The sequence below is a fragment of the Taudactylus pleione genome, unplaced genomic scaffold (assembly GCF_031769625.1).
Source record: "Taudactylus pleione unplaced genomic scaffold, aTauple2 ptg000041l, whole genome shotgun sequence".
In the NCBI taxonomy this organism is placed as follows: Eukaryota; Metazoa; Chordata; class Amphibia; order Anura; family Myobatrachidae; genus Taudactylus; species Taudactylus pleione.
The window spans coordinates 73059315-73079393 of NW_028284443.1; the positions used below are offsets into that span (position 1 = coordinate 73059315).

General features: G+C 46.3%; 2 protein-coding genes across 2 annotated transcripts in view; one reads left to right on the forward strand and one right to left on the reverse strand.

The window, feature by feature from the left end:
• The window catches only part of BORA (BORA aurora kinase A activator), a 60571-nt gene extending 58818 nt beyond the window's left edge, over window positions 1-1753 (reverse strand). Inside the window, exon 1 of the mRNA XM_088459382.1 lies at window positions 1541-1753. The gene's annotated coding sequence lies outside the window, so the exon portion shown is untranslated. The remainder of the gene's footprint in view (window positions 1-1540) is intronic.
• Window positions 1754-1986: 233 nt separating this feature from the next.
• MZT1 (mitotic spindle organizing protein 1) lies at window positions 1987-11751 on the forward strand. The gene is made up of 3 exons (XM_088457334.1): window positions 1987-2104; window positions 7082-7227; window positions 10878-11751. The coding sequence occupies exons 1-3, from the start codon at window positions 2053-2055 to the stop codon at window positions 10899-10901; spliced, it is 222 nt and encodes a 73-aa protein (XP_088313460.1). The 5' UTR covers window positions 1987-2052; the 3' UTR covers window positions 10902-11751.
• Window positions 11752-20079: the final 8328 nt, after the last annotated feature.

Here is a 20079-nt window from a genome sequence, read left to right on the forward strand (position 1 = left end):
AAATATATATATAGTAATCCCTAGTAGGAAGAGTTGACTGTAGCAGGGAAAAGTACAGAAAATGGGGTACCCTAACATATGTAAGCTTGTACAATTGTGTACCGGTGTGTACCCCATGCACTGAACTTTTTTTTTTTTTTAACATTAATTTTTATTGAATTTTTTGTTTTTTTACAAATAAAAAAGTAGGGAAACAGAAAAGCAAAAAGGAAAGAAAACCCCCCCCCCCAAAAAAACCTGGGTAAACAAAAAAACATGGGGATACAGGCAGAAATCATTCAGAAAAAACAAGTCATTGCATTAAATCGAGAAAACAGAAAACAAATCAGTCAGTATACGTCATATACACATAATAGAGGATGCTCTACAACTACAACAGATGAACCAAAAAATAAAACATATCAGAACCTTGGGGTATCAGTTTGTTTTTATTGGAAGGCATGGACCCATTGTAATAAATTTGTGCCAGCTGAACCACTTAGTCATTGGCGAGTTCGCAGAGGAAGAATACTGGCAATTTAAAGTTTCCATCAGGAAACTATAATTTATTTTAGTCTTTATCAAAGAAAGGGGGGAGGTTTATCCCGCTTCCAGAACTGAGCAATGGCTGCTCTGGCAGCAATAAGTACATGGCCTATAAAATACCTATGGTTAATTGGGACATCGTCCTGGAATATAAGTAAAAGAGGAGTGTGTGGGGTCAGAGACAACCTCAGTCCAGTAACTGTCCGGATTAGATCCTCTACTTCCAACCAGAGGGGGCGTATAATAGGGCAATTCCAAAAAATATGGAAAATCTCACCAATTTGACCACATGCACGCCAACATAAACTACATTGGGAAGGCCAAATTTTGTGTAGTCTATCTGGGGTCAAATAAATGCGAGAGTAATTTCATATACATTTCAATATGTGAAATACATCTAGACATTTTAAATATAGTTTGGACCATACATGCAGATCAAGACATATTTAAATGGAGTTCCCATTTAATAATAGCTGGTATCTTATTAGGTTCTTCTGCAGTGAGTATTAGAAAATACCAAAAGGATATGCCTCTTTTGCGGGAATTTGAAGATATATGTGAGAAAACATGAGAAGGGATCATACCAATCGAGCCTACCAAGTGTGGGTATGCTCTGAACTTTTACTGGGTTAAGATGCAGGGCCGTAACTAGGGTAGTGCGACCAGTGCCATGGCACAGGGCAGGGGGCGCGGTTTGGGCCTGTCAATTTTCCTGTTTATTATCATTCTCACTTGTAGCTTCCTCTTCTTTTATCCCCAGCATCTCCTGACTGCTCCTATCTCTTCCCCATAAGGCCATGGCCCTTTTTCAGTTGCACTCTCTTATGTACCTATTTAAAATATGAGGGGGCGCCAATGCTCTCTCTGGCACAGGGCACCAAAAAGTCTACTTACTGGTCAGTTAAGATGTGACATGTAGTTCCACCACAGCAATAGTCACGCGGGTTGTTTGGGGCTAACTATGACCTAAACCAGCAAAGAGATACAGCAGGCGGCTGCTGAGGGAGTAGATTACCTTGCTGTGCGCTGCACAGACGTACTGCAGCTACTGCTATACGTGGCGGACGCCAGGCGAAAAGACGAGCATCTCACTAACAGCAGCGACCTAGTCTCAGCCCTGCGTCCTAGACCCTGCTCCCGCTGGTCACCCCGCCGCTGACCGATCCACACACCTCTACCGCCGGGCTGGCTGCTGCTTTCATACTGCTGCTGCAGCTCCCTGTACACAGCCAATCAGCATCCTAGCGCTGCACTACCAGCAAATCACAGAGCGTGAAAGGGGCGGAGCACCGTCTACACTGGAAGTAACCAATGAGGAGACAGCCGCCGCACAAATTCGAATACGGTCCCGCCCTTGTCGCCATAGAAACAGTATCGCTTAGGCTCTGTCTACTTCCTTGAAAATGGGCGTGTCCTCAGAGCTATTCCCGCCCCCTCTTTACCTACAAGACGTTCCACTGTCTCCGCCCCAACGTCTCCCACTGTCATCACTCTCCCGGCAGCACTTCCGGGTCACTCTCTGTAACCATGGCGAGCGGCGTGCCGGTCAGTGTGAGCGCTATGCGGGAGACCATGGATGGTGAGTGCGCTCTGCCTCCTGTTATATCCGTGTCACAGGCTGGCAGCGGGATCTGACGCTGACAGCCTAGATGTCCTACAGCAGCCACTGTACTAGCATAGACCTGCGCCGAGCTGGGCGCTTTTTACAGCTGAAAGCGTTTCTGGCCGCACTATAGGGTCTATTTACTAAGCGGTGTTAGCAGACAGAGTGAAAAGTGATAAGGTGCCAGCCAATCAGCTCCCAACTGTCATCTCGCAGGCTGTGTTTGAAAAATGACAGTTGGGAGCTGATTGGCTGGCACCTTATCACAGACATCACTTTTCACTCTGTCTCCTAACACTGCTTAGTAAATAGACCCCTATGTCTACTAGCACCTTCCACCCCTTACAGCACTGCTGTAACATAAGTGAAGCACAAATGGAGCCATGCTTTTAGTAGATCTAATTTTATTTCCCTGAGTAGAGGACCAGGCCACACTATACCCAAGTAGAAAACCTTTCCTAGCGGTACTATCACATCACGGCATGACATGCCACCCATTTCTGGTCACATTCCTCTCCATTCTATTCCACATACCCCTTACCAATATGGTGCTTTCTCTGCATTGGGGAACCTCTGAAGAAACTGAGCCTCCCTGTCTGCAGTTAGTATTTATTATCCATGTAGCTCTCACATGATCTAGAACAGGGGTTCCCAACCATGGTCCTCAAGGCACACTAATGCTGGGCATCCACTATACAATTATCTGTCCAATCTGGCTGGTTGGAATGAAAACCTGGTAATGTATGGGAGCAAATGACAGTCAGTCAAACACACAAACACTGGAAAACGGACAAAAAAAACAATTGTTCAAATAAATTTGTGTGTTTTAACCAATTTGTCTGAACGACCATTTTTGTCTGTTTTCCAGTGTTTGTGAGCAAATTGATTGTCATTTGCTGCCATACATTACTAGATTTTCATTTCAACCAGACAGATAATTGTATAGAGTATGCCGAGCATAACAGTTCACGTTTTAAGGATAGCTGTACTTGAACACAGGTGTCTTAATTAGAGCCTCAGTTATTTTGATTTAACCATCTGTGCTCAAGCATGGATATCATTAAAACCTGGACTGTTAGTGCCTTGAGGACTGAGGTTGGGAAACACTGGTCTAGAAGACACCCGTGTGTGTAAGACTATAACCAATGTCATCATCATACAACAGAGGTGCAACCAGACTTGTCACTCCTGCTCCTTGTATCCCCTCCAGCCTCCTGCCCCTTGTATCCCCTCCAGCCCCTTGTATCAACTCCAGCCCCCAGCCCCTTGTATCCCCTCCAGCCTCCTGCCCCTTGTATCCCCTCCAGCCTCCTGCCCCTTGTATCCCCTCCAGCTTCCTGCCCCTTGTATCCCCTCCAGCTTCCTGCCCCTTGTATCCCCTCCAGCTTCCTGCCCCTTGTATCCCCTCCAGCTTCCTGCCCCTTTTGTCTCGCCAACCTCCTGACTTTCCAGCTTCCTGTCCCAATGGCCTAAATCACATACTTTGAACATTCTTCCCTTCGCCCTGTGTCTGGGAGTAACAGGGTCTTATGAATGCTTCACTTCTCTGAAAAAGTGCAGTGTACAGCGATTTCTTGCCATGCCACCCTAATGCTACACACAAACAGCACACAGTCATCTGCAGAGTGTTTTCTAGTACAAGTAATAATGCATATATACTGTGTTGCATGTAGGCCCTAATTGCATTTATTATACATTTGATAAGCATTTAACCTGTGGATATTTTGCACGTGTCTTTGACAAAAAATGTAGTTATTTTGTTCAAGCCACTTAAACCCTTCTTATCTCTTTATGTTTACAATGTCCTGTCATTGCATCAAAACTGCATGAAAAATAATAAAGCACTGTGACCCAGTGCAAGTTAAATACACCTAAAATGCAAATATTTATGGTCTTGTTAGGTACCACGGATGTACATTTGTGTCCTTATACATCTTTGCTGCAGTTGCGCTAAAAACCCTGTCTCGGCATGCCAGGTATCCACTTAGCCATGAAAAGCCGAGATCTGCGAAAAAGTATCACCGATTGCGACTTTTCGCCTGTCGGAAAAGTATCACCGTATTTAATTCCATCCGCTTTTCGCGTATGCGGAAAGTCAATGCAATGTAATAGGTGAAAAAGATTCGCCTCTGAATAGCAGGAGAAAAGAAGTGCGACATTTTTGTTTGGGTGCAAAGGTGGGAACCTCTCAGAACCCTTGGGACAGCCCCCCCCAAAGGACAACTGTGTAAAAAAAATCCTAAAAAAGCTTAAGAACACCTGAAAAAGTGCTTAGAATTTGGGGGTCAAAAAGCACAAAGTGGGGGGACAAGTTCGCAAACTAGTGAAATAAGGGTCTGGAGGTGCTCTAAGAAGGGGGTCAAGTGTTTTTGGGTTTGCAGGTGCTTTTATGATGGTGGAAATTCACAATTATTAAAACTGCACTTTAGAGACATTAAAATATTCTAGCACCCATTTTCAGGTACCCCAAATTTGTCAGGAAAACTTATTTTCACAAAAAAATAACTGGTTTATTGCATTCTTCACCACTTGTGCAAATATACTAATTAGAGGCGATTGTGCGAACTTAAGTACCCCAAACAGTTGTATTAGGGCTAATCTGGCACTACTACATTGATCCCCAATGTTTCTGCAGCTTATTGGGGGGGTTCAGGCTGATTTCCTCGATTCTGACACCACTTTTCGCCTTTTGGAATTGAACACAGTGAATAGCGGGGACGCGCGCTAAAATACGCGATGTAGGCGAAAAGTGCAGCATGTGAAACTTGATTGCGGGTACAAAACTAATTGAGTATGTACCTAAGTCGTAAATGCGATTTGACTAGGCCGCTCACCAGCAGTCACTGCTGATTAATTTGATATGTGACACCTGTATATCTGTGTGAGACTGAATCTGTATACCAAGTGCTACAATGTAGTGGCGCAGTGATCACAAAATACGCACTACAGACAGTTGGGGACCCTGTTTTTAAAACTTAGCTGGTCCTGCTGGATGCATTGTGTGTACTGTGTCTCCCCATCCAATTACTGCCAACAGTGTCTCCCCAACCAATCGCAGTTGGCAGAGTCTCTCAACCGTTGCCGACAGCATTTCATCCAATTGCCAGCGGAGGCCTCCTCCTTCCCTCCCTACCAGCGTGCGCTCTCCGTCCAGACTTTGCATCCATTGGCATCCTACTTGGCTGCAGCAGTGGTGGTGCCAGGCCCCTCTAGCAGCCTGCGCTCCATCCCCGACTCCTTCATCCAGCTCTCTGCATGCAGGAGGCCAGGGAGGTGGATACTGCGTGGAAAAGAAGGGAGCTGGAGGTGGACAACAGTAACCTGGCCGGGGACTCCCACCAGGAGGTGACCACTTTCCCAACTGCTATCTACCCTTACCCCCTTCCCTACCCACAGTACTACCCCAGTTGCTATCCTGACCCCCACCTTACCCCCAGCACTGCCCCAAGTATTTCCTGTCCGTAACCCCTTCCTACCCCCAGTACTGCCCTAGCTGCTATCTACACTTACCACCTCCCTACCCCAGTACTGCCTGCCCTAACCTCTTTCTTGTGCCTAGTTTTGCCCCCCTCACTACCCCAAGCATTGCCTGCCCCTATCCCCCTCCTTTCCCCCAGTACTGCCCTATCTGCTTTCTACACTTACCCCCTCCCTACCCCAGTACTATCTGCCCCTAACCTTTCTTGCCCCTAGTATTGCACAAGCTGCTATCTACCCTCGCCCCCAAGTACTGCGCCAGCTGCTATCTACCTTTGCTTCCTCCCTACCCCCAGTACTGCCTCCCTCTAACCCCCTCCTTGCCCTCCAGTACTGCTCCAGCTTCTATCTACCTTTGCCACCCCTTACCCCAGCACTGCCTGCCCTTACCCCCTCCATGTCCCCCAGCACTGTCGCAACTGCTGTCTGCACGTACCTATTCCTACCCCCAGCACTGCCCAGCCTTACTCCCCTCTACCCCCAGCTCTACTCCACCTTCTCCCTGCCTTTACCCCCAGCTTTACCCCAACTGCTGCTTGCCCTTAACCCCCATAATATGTTATGGGACCTAGAAACAGTGGAGTAGTTCCCCAAATGTATAAAGTGAGGAGTTCCTGAGATCCACAATTTTTTTTCACTCGGTGCGATCACTGCGGACTCAGCTTTTATGACTCCAAGCTCCATTTTGGTTCATATACAGACTCTGGTGCACACAGATAAGTGTTGCATATCAAATTAATCAGCAGCGTCTGCTGGTGCGTCCTAGTTGCATTGCATTGTGACTTAGATGCATTTTCACCAAAAAATATGCCCAACGCTAGCAGAGTAGATCGGGACATGGCAGCTCACTCATGTCTGGCAAATCGCGCTGCATAACGTATTGAGGCTAGGGGGCAAATTTACTAAGATGGGAGTTCTATTAAGAAGTGATGTTGCCCATAGCAACCAATCAGATTCCAGGTATTATGTTCTAGAAGGTGCTAGATAAATGAGAAGTAGATTCTGATTAGTTGCTATGGGCAACATCACTTCTTAATAGAACTCCCATCTTAGTAAATTTACCCCTAGATGTATCAGGACACATCTGTTAAATAGATAGTGAGAATGAGCCCTTGTAATCATGTGTTCATATCTCTGCCTTGCTGACAAGCTGTTGGTTGCATGTGGTTAAAACAAATATATTTATACTAACATTGAATAAAATATACACAATAGCTCTTCTTAGCCACCCCTTTCAGTTTCTCTTTGCATTGTTTGAAGAGTACCCGTGATACCCTGATTTAATGACCCTAAACGTGAAAAGTCTCACCTTGCGGTTTTGGCGATCACTACGTCTTTGGATAACAATGACTTAACTCGGCAACTGATTCGTTTGTTTCTAACTAATTATATACGTGACATACATTTTAATAGCTCTAGTATCTATTAATCTTTCTCTAGTATATCAATAATATGATCATGCCATTTTTCTGGCAGTGTTACTTGAAATTTCAAGACTCTTGAACACTGGTTTGGATATGGAGACTCTGTCAATATGTGTGAGACTTTGTGAGCAAGGAATTAATCCAGAGGCTTTGTCTTCCGTTATAAAAGAGCTGCGCAGAGCCACAGAGACGTTAAAGGTAAGTGATAGAATAAATAATTGGTGTCCACACCTGACACCTAGATAGGGGGCACTCCTGTGCGTGCCATAAAAAGGCGCTTGTCTTTAAGACATGCCCCCTCTTCATCTCTCTTGGGGGCATGCCCGGCACTTATGGACACGCCTCTCGCCTGTGTCTGTGAATAGATGCCCGCTGCATCTATTCAGAGACACAGAATCGCCCCCTATTTGTAAAGAATGTATTGTGTTGCAGAAATTAAGTCAATGCCACTGATTACGCAGTTGTGTTTTTAGCAATCGTTTGCGCATGCAGTGAGGATTTATTTGCAAACTATCTGAAAGGCAGGGGCCATTTGTGGGAGACGTGTCGCGACTGTTTTCGGGATGTGCTTGCTATCACATACATATGAAAATGGCTCTGGCGTCTTCTAGCAGCCATTCTGCGCAACCATAGGGTTACTCAGAAGTCAGGTAATCGACTGATCTGCGGTGGAGCTGCGTTTTTGTACGCAGTTGCTTAGATTTGCAAAGCCGAGGGCCGGCATTCCAAAACAAATACATTTGAATATTTTTGCGCAGCTGCCGCGGCAGTGGTATTAGCATACATTTCTGAATCAGGCCCTTAGTCTGTAGCTTCTAAAAACTGTTGCTTTCTGACCTTGGTAACACTAGGCCTGGTTTTAGGATATCCCTGTTTGACCACAACAAGCTAATGCTGGCCACACACACAGCGATATTTTACCCGATCTGGCTGATTCCGACACATTGGAACGACAGATCGTGTAAAATATGACCAAATTGAGAGTAAATCGTGAGTCCCCACTCACGATGCGATGCGCTTCCCCGTTGGTCGCACATCGCATCGTCAGATCTGCCGTGCAGTAGGGCAGATATGACAATCTAGGACACGATGCACTGTGAAAGTCTGGATGCAGGAGAGATCGTATGAAGATTGGACACCAAATTGTGTGCAGAACTGCCGGGGAGAGTTCAAGGGAAATCGTACACATCGGCTGATCGTGTGCAGATCGCTATGTGTGTGGGCAGCTTAAGACATAACAGACCAGTCCATTAGCGTTGCTGTAGGAAAACAATCATTTTATTTATTTTTTTTAAACTGCTTTCAGTGATCGCTATGCGCAAGAAAAGTAACACACTTTATGAATCCTTATCTAATTTATTGAAAAATATAAAACTTTGTAACATTTACCAATCTGTATAAAACTGGAAACAGTAAATATCTTAAATCACAAATATTTAGAAATAAGGAATCTCTTTAACTTCTCTCTCTCTGTAATTATTCATCAATATGCACAGGTCATTGTGTAACTTTTATCTGAAACATACAATGCTAGTGGCCAGATTACCATAAAAGTGCTTGAATACTTCTGTTTAGCAAGCAATATCTCTAGAGATGTATATGTAACCCCCCGCGCAGCATTGCAGAAGTGCAGGCGACGGGACTACTAAATGGGATGCCGTCAGGAAGCTATATGGAGAGAGAGCAGGAGCCAAGTCAGCTGATAGTGATCGCTAATTGTACATAAGTGGTCGGAATCGGTATGATATCCCGGCTGCCGCATGGTCGGGAGTTCGAATCCCGACAGCGCTGGAAATCCCGATCGTGGTAAGGTAAGTATGTACTAATCTAACCTAACCACCCTAACCCTCCTTAGGGGTGCCTAACCCTAACCTCCCCCCCCTGTGCCTCACCCTAATCCCCCCTCTAAGTGCCCAACCCTAACCCCCCCTTCACCGCTGCCTAAACCTAAGTGGTGGGGGGGTGCCTAAAACTAGTCTAACCCTCCCAGGGGGGTGCCTAACCCTAAGTCCCCCCAGGGTGCCCTAAACCTAACCCTCCCCCCCCCCCCCCCCCCCTGCAGCTGTCCGCTCGCGGCGCCCGGCACCGGGATGCCAGATGCCTGTCTCCCGGCATTTGGGAAATGAGCGGCGTCTAGATATAGACGCCGGTCATTTATCCCACGGCAGGATAAAGCAGTCGGGAAGCCGGCTTCCGGGATTCCCGCAGCCGGCTTCCCGATTGTATACCAATTGGCGGGTGAAGAGGAGAAAGCTGGTGAGTAGTTGTCAGCTGACAAGAAGAAGCGTAGGAGGTGTGTGTGCGCCATTGTCTGGGGTATCAGCAGCATTGCTAGCATGGGTGCACTTGAAGAATCGGAATGAATATAGATAGATCATTTGTATAACCGCTTACCAGGGATAGCAGCAAGCACATAGCATGACAAGTGTTTTTGTGAGTAAAGTGTATAGTGAAGAGGGCAGTTTGGTGGAGTGATGCTCATAACAGAGCTTTATAAACATACCAAGGAGAGAAGTCTAGTCACGTATTCCTTCAAAGACTGAGTAAAGAAAGCTATAAAGTGCTATTATACCTCTACTATTCAGCACTGCATCTGTGATTGGAATCCATTTGAATACTGTATTATAACCTATATACTCATGGGCTCCGTTCTCTTGCAAATATGTAGTAAGACTTCAACTCAGATGACTACTTATGAAGTACTTTTTCACATTGCTTTTATTATCCAAGTTAATTGAAAGAGACATCAAGTGCGTCACCAACAGCGACCCAACTAAGTTTTTAATATTTGTGTTGATGTAATGGATTTACAGGATGTATGTGCGGGTGTGATTATTGGAGTTTAATAGGTGTTTTTAACTGACATAATAAAAGTTTCTGTTATTCTGTATATTTTATAGGCACTAATAACTGTGCATTTACCATATGTTGTTACTTTGCAGCTTGTTAGTTATTAATATATTCATATTCTAAATAAGTGGTATAATATGTATTATATATATTAACTTATTCTTTTCTAATGCTAGCTAACATTTCACTTTTGTAATAAGAAATAAAATGGTGGTTTAATAACAAACCAAAGTGTTATTGTATATATGTGTATGTAGTTTACTATCTAGTGCGGGGTGGGAGATTTCCTGAGCCATCCCCATAGATGTGAGCATGTGCCAAGAGTCTTTATCTCCAAAAAATCTTAGTCGCAATGTGATTTGACCAAGACGCACCATGAGACTGCACTGATTAATTTGAGATGTGACACATCTGTGTGCGACTGAGTGTGCATGTGAGGCACAACCAAACTTGGCGTGGAAAAAAGCTGCGGCCGCTGCATCGTAGCACTTCATGTACGGATTCTGACTCCGTTACTTACAGATATACAAGTGTTGCATATGAAATTAATCCGTGCAGTCTTCTGGTGCTTATTAGTCATATCGCATTGTGAGCAAGACGCATTTTTGGGTGAAAAACACAAAGACGACACACAGTGCAATCAGGGTCGCACAGGACCTAGCGTGCCGAGAGGGGATATTTGGCACGACTGCAACAATAATTAGGACACATCTATAGTTCTCAAATTTTGAAGCACATCCCCAAGGTTGCAATCCAGGGGCCCTGCTAACGATATAGATGAGAACATACTACAGCATCAAATATAAAAAGGTGTGTGTATATATACTGTGTGTAATAAATATATAAAATATCTATATACATATGCGCACACACATTTTAAACTCTACTAGACGTGTTCTATAACCTTCTATATTATTTTGAGACTTTCTTTACGATATAGTCCATTCATTTTTAATTATTTTGAGCTAATCATTTTTATTTTTCTATGTTCTTTACAGACATCTGAAAACATGGCAAGTTAATTTTGTTGAAATACATTTCATTGGTGGATCATCAGCAGCAAATGCAGAGTAATATCTTTTCAAATCAAGCTCGGGAAATTGTTTCTCTAGTGTATTTGTAACTCCACATAAAATGTTTATTTGCATTCAATGATGATATTATGTGACATATTTTTTTTATGTTTGTTTTTGATATTTTAAGTATTTTAATTGTGGAAGCAAGCTTTGAATCGAGCAATATGTTGCTAGATAAGCATTTATTATTTATGGATAATGAAGATGAATACATTTTGAAATAAATGGGGCAGATTCATTTAAGAAATGCAGGTAGTTATGGAAGAGAAATCCTCACTTCTGTTTGCTCACACCTCAATGGCATGTGAGCTAAAATAAGCGAGGTTAACCTGCCCGGAAGACCCTCATTATTATAGTGCAACAATACCTTGCCTCTAATTGAATCTGCTTTTTTGTCTGTTTTATCCTGAATTTGCTACAATTTACAGAGTTTTCTAATATGTTTTAATAATTATTTGACAAACACAACCATGGAAAACTATGACTGCCTATTTAATCCTTGTGTGCAATAAATGCAAAGTATTTCAAATATACTGAAATTCAGACATGCCAGTATATTATGTATGGGCCCCGTTTTACCAATCACATATTGATATTTGTAAATATATTGCAACATTGTTCTCTGATATTTATTTTGAAGTACAGAATAAAATTAGCCTTTTATGCTTTAGTTTCTATGGATACTGGCCATCATGGTGGTCTTATACCTTTAGTTGTTAACCATTTCTGCACATGTTATTGTCTAAGATTTCAGGCATCACAAATAAAACAAACTGGCCTTAAGGGACACTCTTGATATTTTTTCCTCTGGATATTTCTTTCATTAAACAGATTGAAACAGAACAATTATTGTCAGGGCTTATACACACCGCAAAACTGTGTATCTAGCAGAGTGAAAGTATGTGTTTAATATTTTGATAAGTTTTTAATCTTGCAGGTTACGTCAAGCCTTCCTCATTGCTGCAAGTTCTACATTATGATATTTGCTTTACACGCCACTGAATTGCAGGAAAATGCACTCATCTTTCATATTCAGAGCCACATGCGGACTTGGGCTGCCTTGTAAACCACACCCATATAGCCCATTTGTAGGCCTGAAAGGTAGCAGACTGCTGTGAAGCTGGTACTATGTATATTATAGGTAAATCTGCACTGGCATAATTCTTTATGTATTAAACAGTCTGAGTAAGAAATGTATCTTCAAGACTAACTTATTAGCCACCTAAACATATGTCAACTAGACTTCATGCATTAACAACAGTGTTCCTGGTGGCTAGAGTTGTACACTCACTATTAGCAGCTGTTTGAATTTTTCCCTGTGCTTCACACTCCAAAGGGTAAATTTACTAAGAATCGTGTCCTGCCTGTGTCTGTCTGTTTTTAAACACTAGTAGGAACTATCAGAATCGGGAGTTTTTCTTTTTTTTTTTTTTTTTTAAATAACACCGGGAATTTACCAAGGTCCCGTGTTTGTCAGGATCATGTTTCCTGATGGTGTATGTGATCGTTCCTACCCGTGTTTAATCCCCGTGTTTTCTCCCGAACAAGCAGTCTGCACATATCAGTGTTATTTAATAAAGGGTTAAAAAAAAAGACGTGAGCACCCGCCCAAAAAACAAAAAAACAAAAGAAGCATAACCATCCCGGGCTCCTGACCTAGTCCTGGTTCTAAAAATACAGAGGAAAAAAACGTGCAGGGTTCCCCCATATTCTAGGAACCAGCACTGGTATTTGACAATGAAAGCCAGAAACATACAAGGATCACACTGATCTGTGTATGTTTCTGCTAGAGACGCTGCTCAGGAGGGGGTCTATTTGTAAGTTCTATTTTTACACCGTGCTTGGTTTTATTACACCCATGATTCTAATCACGTTTTTTTTGTAAATTCCTGTATTGTATTCTTGTCTATGGAAAGTACTGCTGTGTTCAGACGATGGTGTATTCAGTTCTAGTTGTATTTTCAGGTGCATTTTAACTTCAAATTCGGCTGTGAGCACCTCTAAAGATACAGAAAATACCCCTGATTTTTCTAAGGAAATTCCCGTGCTGAAAAAAATGGTCGTTGCAAAATATTCACAGATGCGGCACCACCGAAGGACTTTTGCTGAAAACAGAAGTGATCTGGGTTTGTATTATTTTGTAACTGACTTGTATATTTCTTCTTCGAGATCCATAAGGATACCATGGGGGATATTATGGTTGTAAGACCAGGCACCAAACAGTTAAAGCTTTGGCTCCCAGAATGCCACAGGTCCTCCATATGGAATCGGTATGTTTGAGCGTCAGACGTGAGCCCGGCGGTTCAAATCCCGACGCCGGCAGCTCTATGATAGAGATCCTGACAGCGGAGGTAAGTTTACTATTCCTAACCCTCTAAACCCCCCCCCCCCCCAACCCACCACTACGGGTGCCTAACCCTAACCTCCCCCCGTTAGTGCCTAAACCTAAGCGCTCCTCACACTCTAACCCTCCCGGGGGGTCGGGGGGGCCTAACCCTAACCTCCCCCTTAGTGCATAAACTTAACCCCCACTTCCCCTAGCCTAAGTCCCCACGGGGGGTCCCTAGACCTAACCCAGCTACGTGGATAATTCCTCCTGGCTACATGGATACTTACCCCCTGCGTTGGACGATCGGCCCGGCGTCGGGATTTCGACGCCTACATTAGATCTATTGTTGGGATTACACTGTCGGTATTGAGACTGGCGAATACGCGTCCGCCGCTCTCATAACCACATACCCTCCATATATACCCTAGCCATAGGCCTTCAGTTTTTTGTGTGGTGCGGCAGGACTCAGATGCACATTTGTAATAGGAGGACTGCAAGAGCAGTCCTAAGCTTTTATTTTATGTTTTTTAATTTTTTTTTGAGTTGGCAGTACCAGGCGTCTGTACGGCGACTCCCATCTACCTCCGCCGGCCCGCAACATCAGTAATTGTGCTGGGATTTCGGTGGGTCGTGGCTGAGCTTAGCTAGCAGCGAGGCTACGACCTGGACTGCAGCGGATGCTCAGAGATGTCAGGTAAAGAGATTCCTCACTTATGGGGAATCGCGCGCGGCAGTCCTTGCTTCTGGTGTCAGAGACGCACCAGAAGCCGCTGCTGTAAGGACCAGGGATTGGCCGCATCCTTACTACACCAGCTGGGGCCCTGTTGCTTGATGCCGGGGATCGGTAGCAGATGCAATCTGCTGCCACGAGGCCAGCGTACCCAGCTAGTTAATGCATCATAGGAGAGGTAGGCGTTCCCCCGACCCATACACAGTCCCTAGAAGGGTTTCAAGCATCTGGGTTGCTCCGCCTACCCTCCACGTGTATGAGACGCAGTGCACCCGGTAACTGGTCTCAGGAGGGTCTGGGTCAGTCTCCCTGTATACCTCTCCCTTGGTTCAGGTATACGGTGCTCTATGTCCTACCATTCCTTTGTGTTGCTGTAGCTGATTTAGAGCCAGTTGTAATTATATTACATGTGCATTGTATGTGACTGTTTGTTAGCTGCTGACTGATACTGTTTTTTTATTTCTGTCTGTCAATTATAACTATATCACTGTTATTTCTTTCTGAAGTACTTCACATTCATTGAGATTTTGTGAAGGCTGTCACATAACTTTGCGATTGTGCCTTTACTTTGAATATGTCAAAAGATAAAGGGAAACAGGACGGGGAGCGACATGTGCTGGTTTCATGTAAGGTTTGTGTGTCCTCCACAGGACATAAAGCAGGGTTTGTGTGTTGACTGTTATAAAGTGCCACCTTACCAGTCTGGTTTACCTGTTGTTGGACAAGAGCCATCTTGGGTTGCCTCTTTGTCCCAGGTTATGATGCAGGTGGATCGTTTGGCTACTCCATCGATGCCTCCTTGGATGAGGTGTCCACATATGTTTTCACCTCATATGCATTCCGCAATAAGGGATGTTGATGGTCATTCTAGTGACTAAGGCGCAAGTTGTCCTGACCTCAGTCTGCCCAAGATATGGATTCAGATGTATCAACAGAGGTATCTGATGATGCACAGGATTCCTCTCCAGGATCTACTTCTGGGGAGGAGGATTATCTATCTACTGTGGATGTTACTTCTTTGGGGAGGGTGGTTAAATCAGTCCTAGATATTCAGGATGGTGATCCTGCTCATAGTAAGATGACCGCTGTTTAATCACCACTGAAAGGTGGTCAAAACGGAGTTCCCTGTGTCTGAACAGCTCACTGAGCTTATTGAGGAGGCATGGGGTAACCCTGATAAGCGGTTTTATGTAGATAGGATAAAATTATTGTTTCTACATCAGGGTCCATAGGGTATCCACAGGATACCTTAGGGTATAGGTGATGACATCGGGCACCATAGAGTTAAAGTTTTCAGCCTCCCAGGATGCACTATACCTCCTATACCCCGCCCCCGAGCCAAGGCATCTCAGTTTCGTTGGTGCCCGGCTCGGAGTCGGATGCACCTGTTTAGAGGGGGGCTAAGGTTAGCCCCTAAAGTTTCTTCAGGGGCAGTTAAGATGACAGGAGCTGAGGGCTGGTAGTTTATCACCAATTTATCACTTCCAGAGCTTAGTACATCTTAGTACCCTAACGCCTAGGCAGCCCCCGGCCATGCTCTTTAAAGGGGTGGGCGGGGGTGGGGGGTGTGTGTGTCAGTTTTCACAGTTGTTCTGGCCCCTGAGAGGAGTAGCTCTGCCCCTGCGTGGGAGGGGGGGGGGGGTAGGCGGAGATTAGTTCCACCACCTCTCCAGGACCACTTCAAGTTCTTGGAACAGGCATTGATGGACCAACTCACAGTTCGCACAACCAAAACCCATGATCAAAACTCCATGAGTTTGACTCCCATTTTACTCACATTCAAAATAATAAGTAGTTCATTTTTATAACTGACAGTTTTACCCCTGTGTTTAATATTCAAGGGTTACACTACATATTGGAGATATAGGAAGTCCAAGATTCAAACACATTAGCATTGCTGTGTGTTTTACTCGGCAGGTGAATTTAATAATATCCATTATCTCAGCAACATAGGTTTTATCGCCATTATAAAAGCACGCCTACTCCCATACAAGGCATATGCTGCCTATCGCACGGAGTAACAAGTTCATGCTCCCTATCCCTTTTGAAGGTATGATGACCATTAGTTATAGTATATCTTATGCTGCATACACTCGTAAAGATTTTCTGTCCAACCATCCAACTAGCTGATTGGTTGGAATGAAAATCTGTAACGTATGGGAGTAAATGATGATCAGCAATTTGCTCCCAAACACCGGAAAATGGACAAAAACTGTTGTTTGAACAAATTGTTTAGATCAAACATTTAACAAACTTGTCTGACGACCATTTTCATCTGTTTTCTGGCATTTAGGAGCAAATTGCTGATCATTAGTTACTCCCATACGTAACCAGATTCCAACCAATCAACTAGTTGGATGGTTGGACAGAAAATCTTTACATGTGTATGAGCTCAAGTCTCTGTCCATCCTTCGGGGGAGGGGGAATCTCCATTAGCACGTATATATATATATATATATATATATATATATATCTATCTTTAAATATATATATGTATATATCTATCTCTCCATAGTTAGGCCACACTCACATCTATACAGGGTTCCTATCCGGATCAGACCCGGAATTTAGCCAGCGCCGACTCGGGATATTCCCGAGTCGGTGCCGCTCACACCGCAGTCGGGTCTGCATAGACCCGGCTTTTCCGGCATGAAAGTGGACGCTTGGAGATGACGTCATCTCCAAGTGCCACTGAAGCCGGACCAATCGGCCGGCTTGCGGCGCACTGCAGGTCATCAAGAGTGCGCCGGAGTGCGCCGTACACACAGCAGGGTTTCACAGGTTACTCCCGTGTTAAACCCTGCTATTTACCTGGGTTGGATTGCCGGGTCACTCGACCTGGCGATCCAACCCTCACCCCTTTTACACCAGGGAGCTGCCCGGGTTAACCCTGCAATAACCCGGGTTTTAGCTTCGGTGTAAAAGAGGTATAAGGGTGCATACACATGTAACTATTTTGTAACCAACGATTTTCTGTCAGATTTTCCCTTGAAAAAGTGAACGATTTTTTGAACGAATAATGGCCCTCATTCAGAGCCGTACGCTCTGAGCAGAGCGCACGCTCTGCATGAGGGCCGGGCTCCTTTTTCATGGAGCGTCCTCCTGGACGCTCGTATAGCTGTGGGTCACCACCCACAGGCTATACGAGCGTGCATTTTGATGGCCGCGATGGTCGTGACCATCGCGACCATCGAAATTGCGAGCCGGAGCCTGCGGTTGAGGTTTTCAACCGCAAGCTCCAGAGTGATTTTGGCTCTATCAGAGCCAAAATCACTCCCACTGACATCACTAGTGATGTCAGTGGGCCGGCTTCTGACGGGAGGCGTTCCCGTGGGAACGCCCCCGTCAGGGAGGCACGCCCCCGGCACGCCCACCAAAGGGGGCGTGCTGTCAATCAACATTGACAGCACGCCCCCTTTGATCGGACACAACGAGCGAAGGAAAGTCCTTCGCTCGTCGTGTCTGGCGCATGCGCACGACGGAGCTCCCTCCGTCGTGCGCATGCTCAGTGCAGACCATCGACCCACTTGCGAGCGTACAGCCGCTCGCGAGTGGGTCTGAATCAGGCCCTATGTTCCTTCCCTTAATGAAAATCGTCATGTTGGACAGTCTGAAATGGACGATGAACTATAACTACAAACGGGAGTGCGCTTTTGTGATTATCGTTCGTTATAACTCATAAACTGAACGATTTTAATTAACGATAACGACATCGTTATCGACATCGTTCAAAAAATCGTTACGTGTGTATGCACCTTTACGGGTAAATTTACTAAAGTGAGAGTTTTTAGAAGTGAGTTTTAAAAGTGATGTTGCCCATAGCAACCAATCAGATTCTAGCTATTATCTTCTAGGTGCTAGTTAAATGTTAAGTGGAATCTGATTGGTTGCTATGGGCAACATCACTTTTGAAACTCACTTCTAAAAACTCTCACTTTAGTAAATTTACCCCCTAAGAGTTATTTTTGCGCTATTATCATTCTGTTAGTCATAGACTGTGGTCCCTTACAGTGGCTATACATGTAGTCTAAAAGACCAGGATGTAAAGTGCAGGGTCTCGGACCACCTACGGAAACTTTTGGTACTCTCAGGGCCGCCATCAGGGGGGGGACTGCCGAAACTATAGTCCCGGGCCCGGACAGAAAGGGGGCCCGGGTAGCAGCGGAGTGGACAAGTGCCGGCGGTATTTCCACTTTGGAGCCGGCCGCAAGCTGATCTGAGCTTGTGGACCGGCAACCAATCAGGAGCGGCCGCAGTTGCGGCTCCTGATTGGTCTGCCGGTCTGCAAGCTCTGATTGGCTTGCGGCCAGTGCTATATTCAAAATGCGTTGCCTGCCCCCGGGTCCCTTTCTCTGTCCGGGTAAATGTGAGCGCCGAGCAGGAGCAGCAGGGAGAAGCTGTGCAAGGAAGACAGCAGCCGGGGATAGAAGGAGCAGCAGCTGTGGGCGGAGAAGCTATTTACAGCCACTGCGTGTGGTGCAGAGGAAGGAGGGCAGGAGGAGGAGAGGCTGGAGACTGATCAGGTACAAAGACTCCAGCTCTCACACCCTCACCCTGCTCTCACACCCTCACCCTGCTCTCACACCCTCACCCTGCTCTCACACCCTCACCCTGCTCTCACACCCTCACCCTGCTCTCACACCCTCACCCTGCTCTCACACTCACACCCTGCTCTCACACTCACACCCTGCTCTCACACTCACACCCTGCCCTCACACCCTCACCGTGCTCTCACACTCACACCCTGCTCTCACACACTCACCCTCACCCTGTTCTCACACCCTCACCCTGCTCTCACACCCTCACCCTGCTCTCACACCCTCACCCTGCTCTCACACCCTCACCCTGCCCTCACACCCTCACCGTGCTCTCACACTCACACCCTGCTCACACACTCACCCTCACCCTGTTCTCACACCCTCACCCTGTTCTCACACCCTCACCCTGCTCTCACACCCTCACCCTGCTCTCACACCCTCACCCTGCTCTCACACCCTCACCCTGCTCTCACACCCTCACCCTGCTCTCACACCCTCACCCTGCTCTCACACCCTCACCCTGCTCTCACACCCTCACCCTGCTCTCACACCCTCACCCTGCTCTCACACCCTCACCCTGCTCTCACACCCTCACCCTGCTCTCACACTCACACCCTGCTCTCACACTCACACCCTGCTCTCACACCCTGCCCTCACACCCTCACCGTGCTCTCACACTCACACCCTGCTCTCACACACTCACCCTCACCCTGTTCTCACACCCTCACCCTGCTCTCACACCCTCACCCTGCCCTCACACCCTCACCCTGCCCTCACACCCTCACCCTGCCCTCACACCCTCACCGTGCTCTCACACACTCACCCTCACCCTGTTCTCACACACTCACCCTGTTCTCACACACTCACCCTGTTCTCACACACTCACCCTGCTCTCACACCCTCACCCTGCTCTCACACCCTCACCCTGCTCTCACACCCTCACCCTGCTCTCACACCCTCACCCTGCTCTCACACCCTCACCCTGCTCTCACACCCTCACCCTGCTCTCACACCCTCACCCTGCTCTCACACCATCACCCTGCTCTCACACCCTCACCCTGCTCTCACACCCTCACCCTGCTCTCACACCCTCACCCTGCTCTCACACCCTCACCCTGCTCTCACACCCTCACCCTGCTCTCACACCCTCACCCTGCTCTCACACCCTCACCCTGCTCTCACACCCACACCCTGCTCTCACACCCACACCCTGCTCTCACACCCACACCCTGCTCTCACACCCACACCCTGCTCTCACACCCACACCCTGCTCTCACACCCACACCCTGCTCTCACACCCACACCCTGCTCTCACACCCACACCCTGTTCTCACACACTCACCCTGTTCTCACACACTCACCCTGCTCTCACACCCTCACCCTGCTCTCACACCCTCACCCTGCTCTCACACCCTCACCCTGCTCTCACACCCTCACCCTGCTCTCACACCCTCACCCTGTTCTCACACCCTCACCCTGTTCTCACACACTCACCCTGCTCTCACACCCACACCCTGCTCTCACACA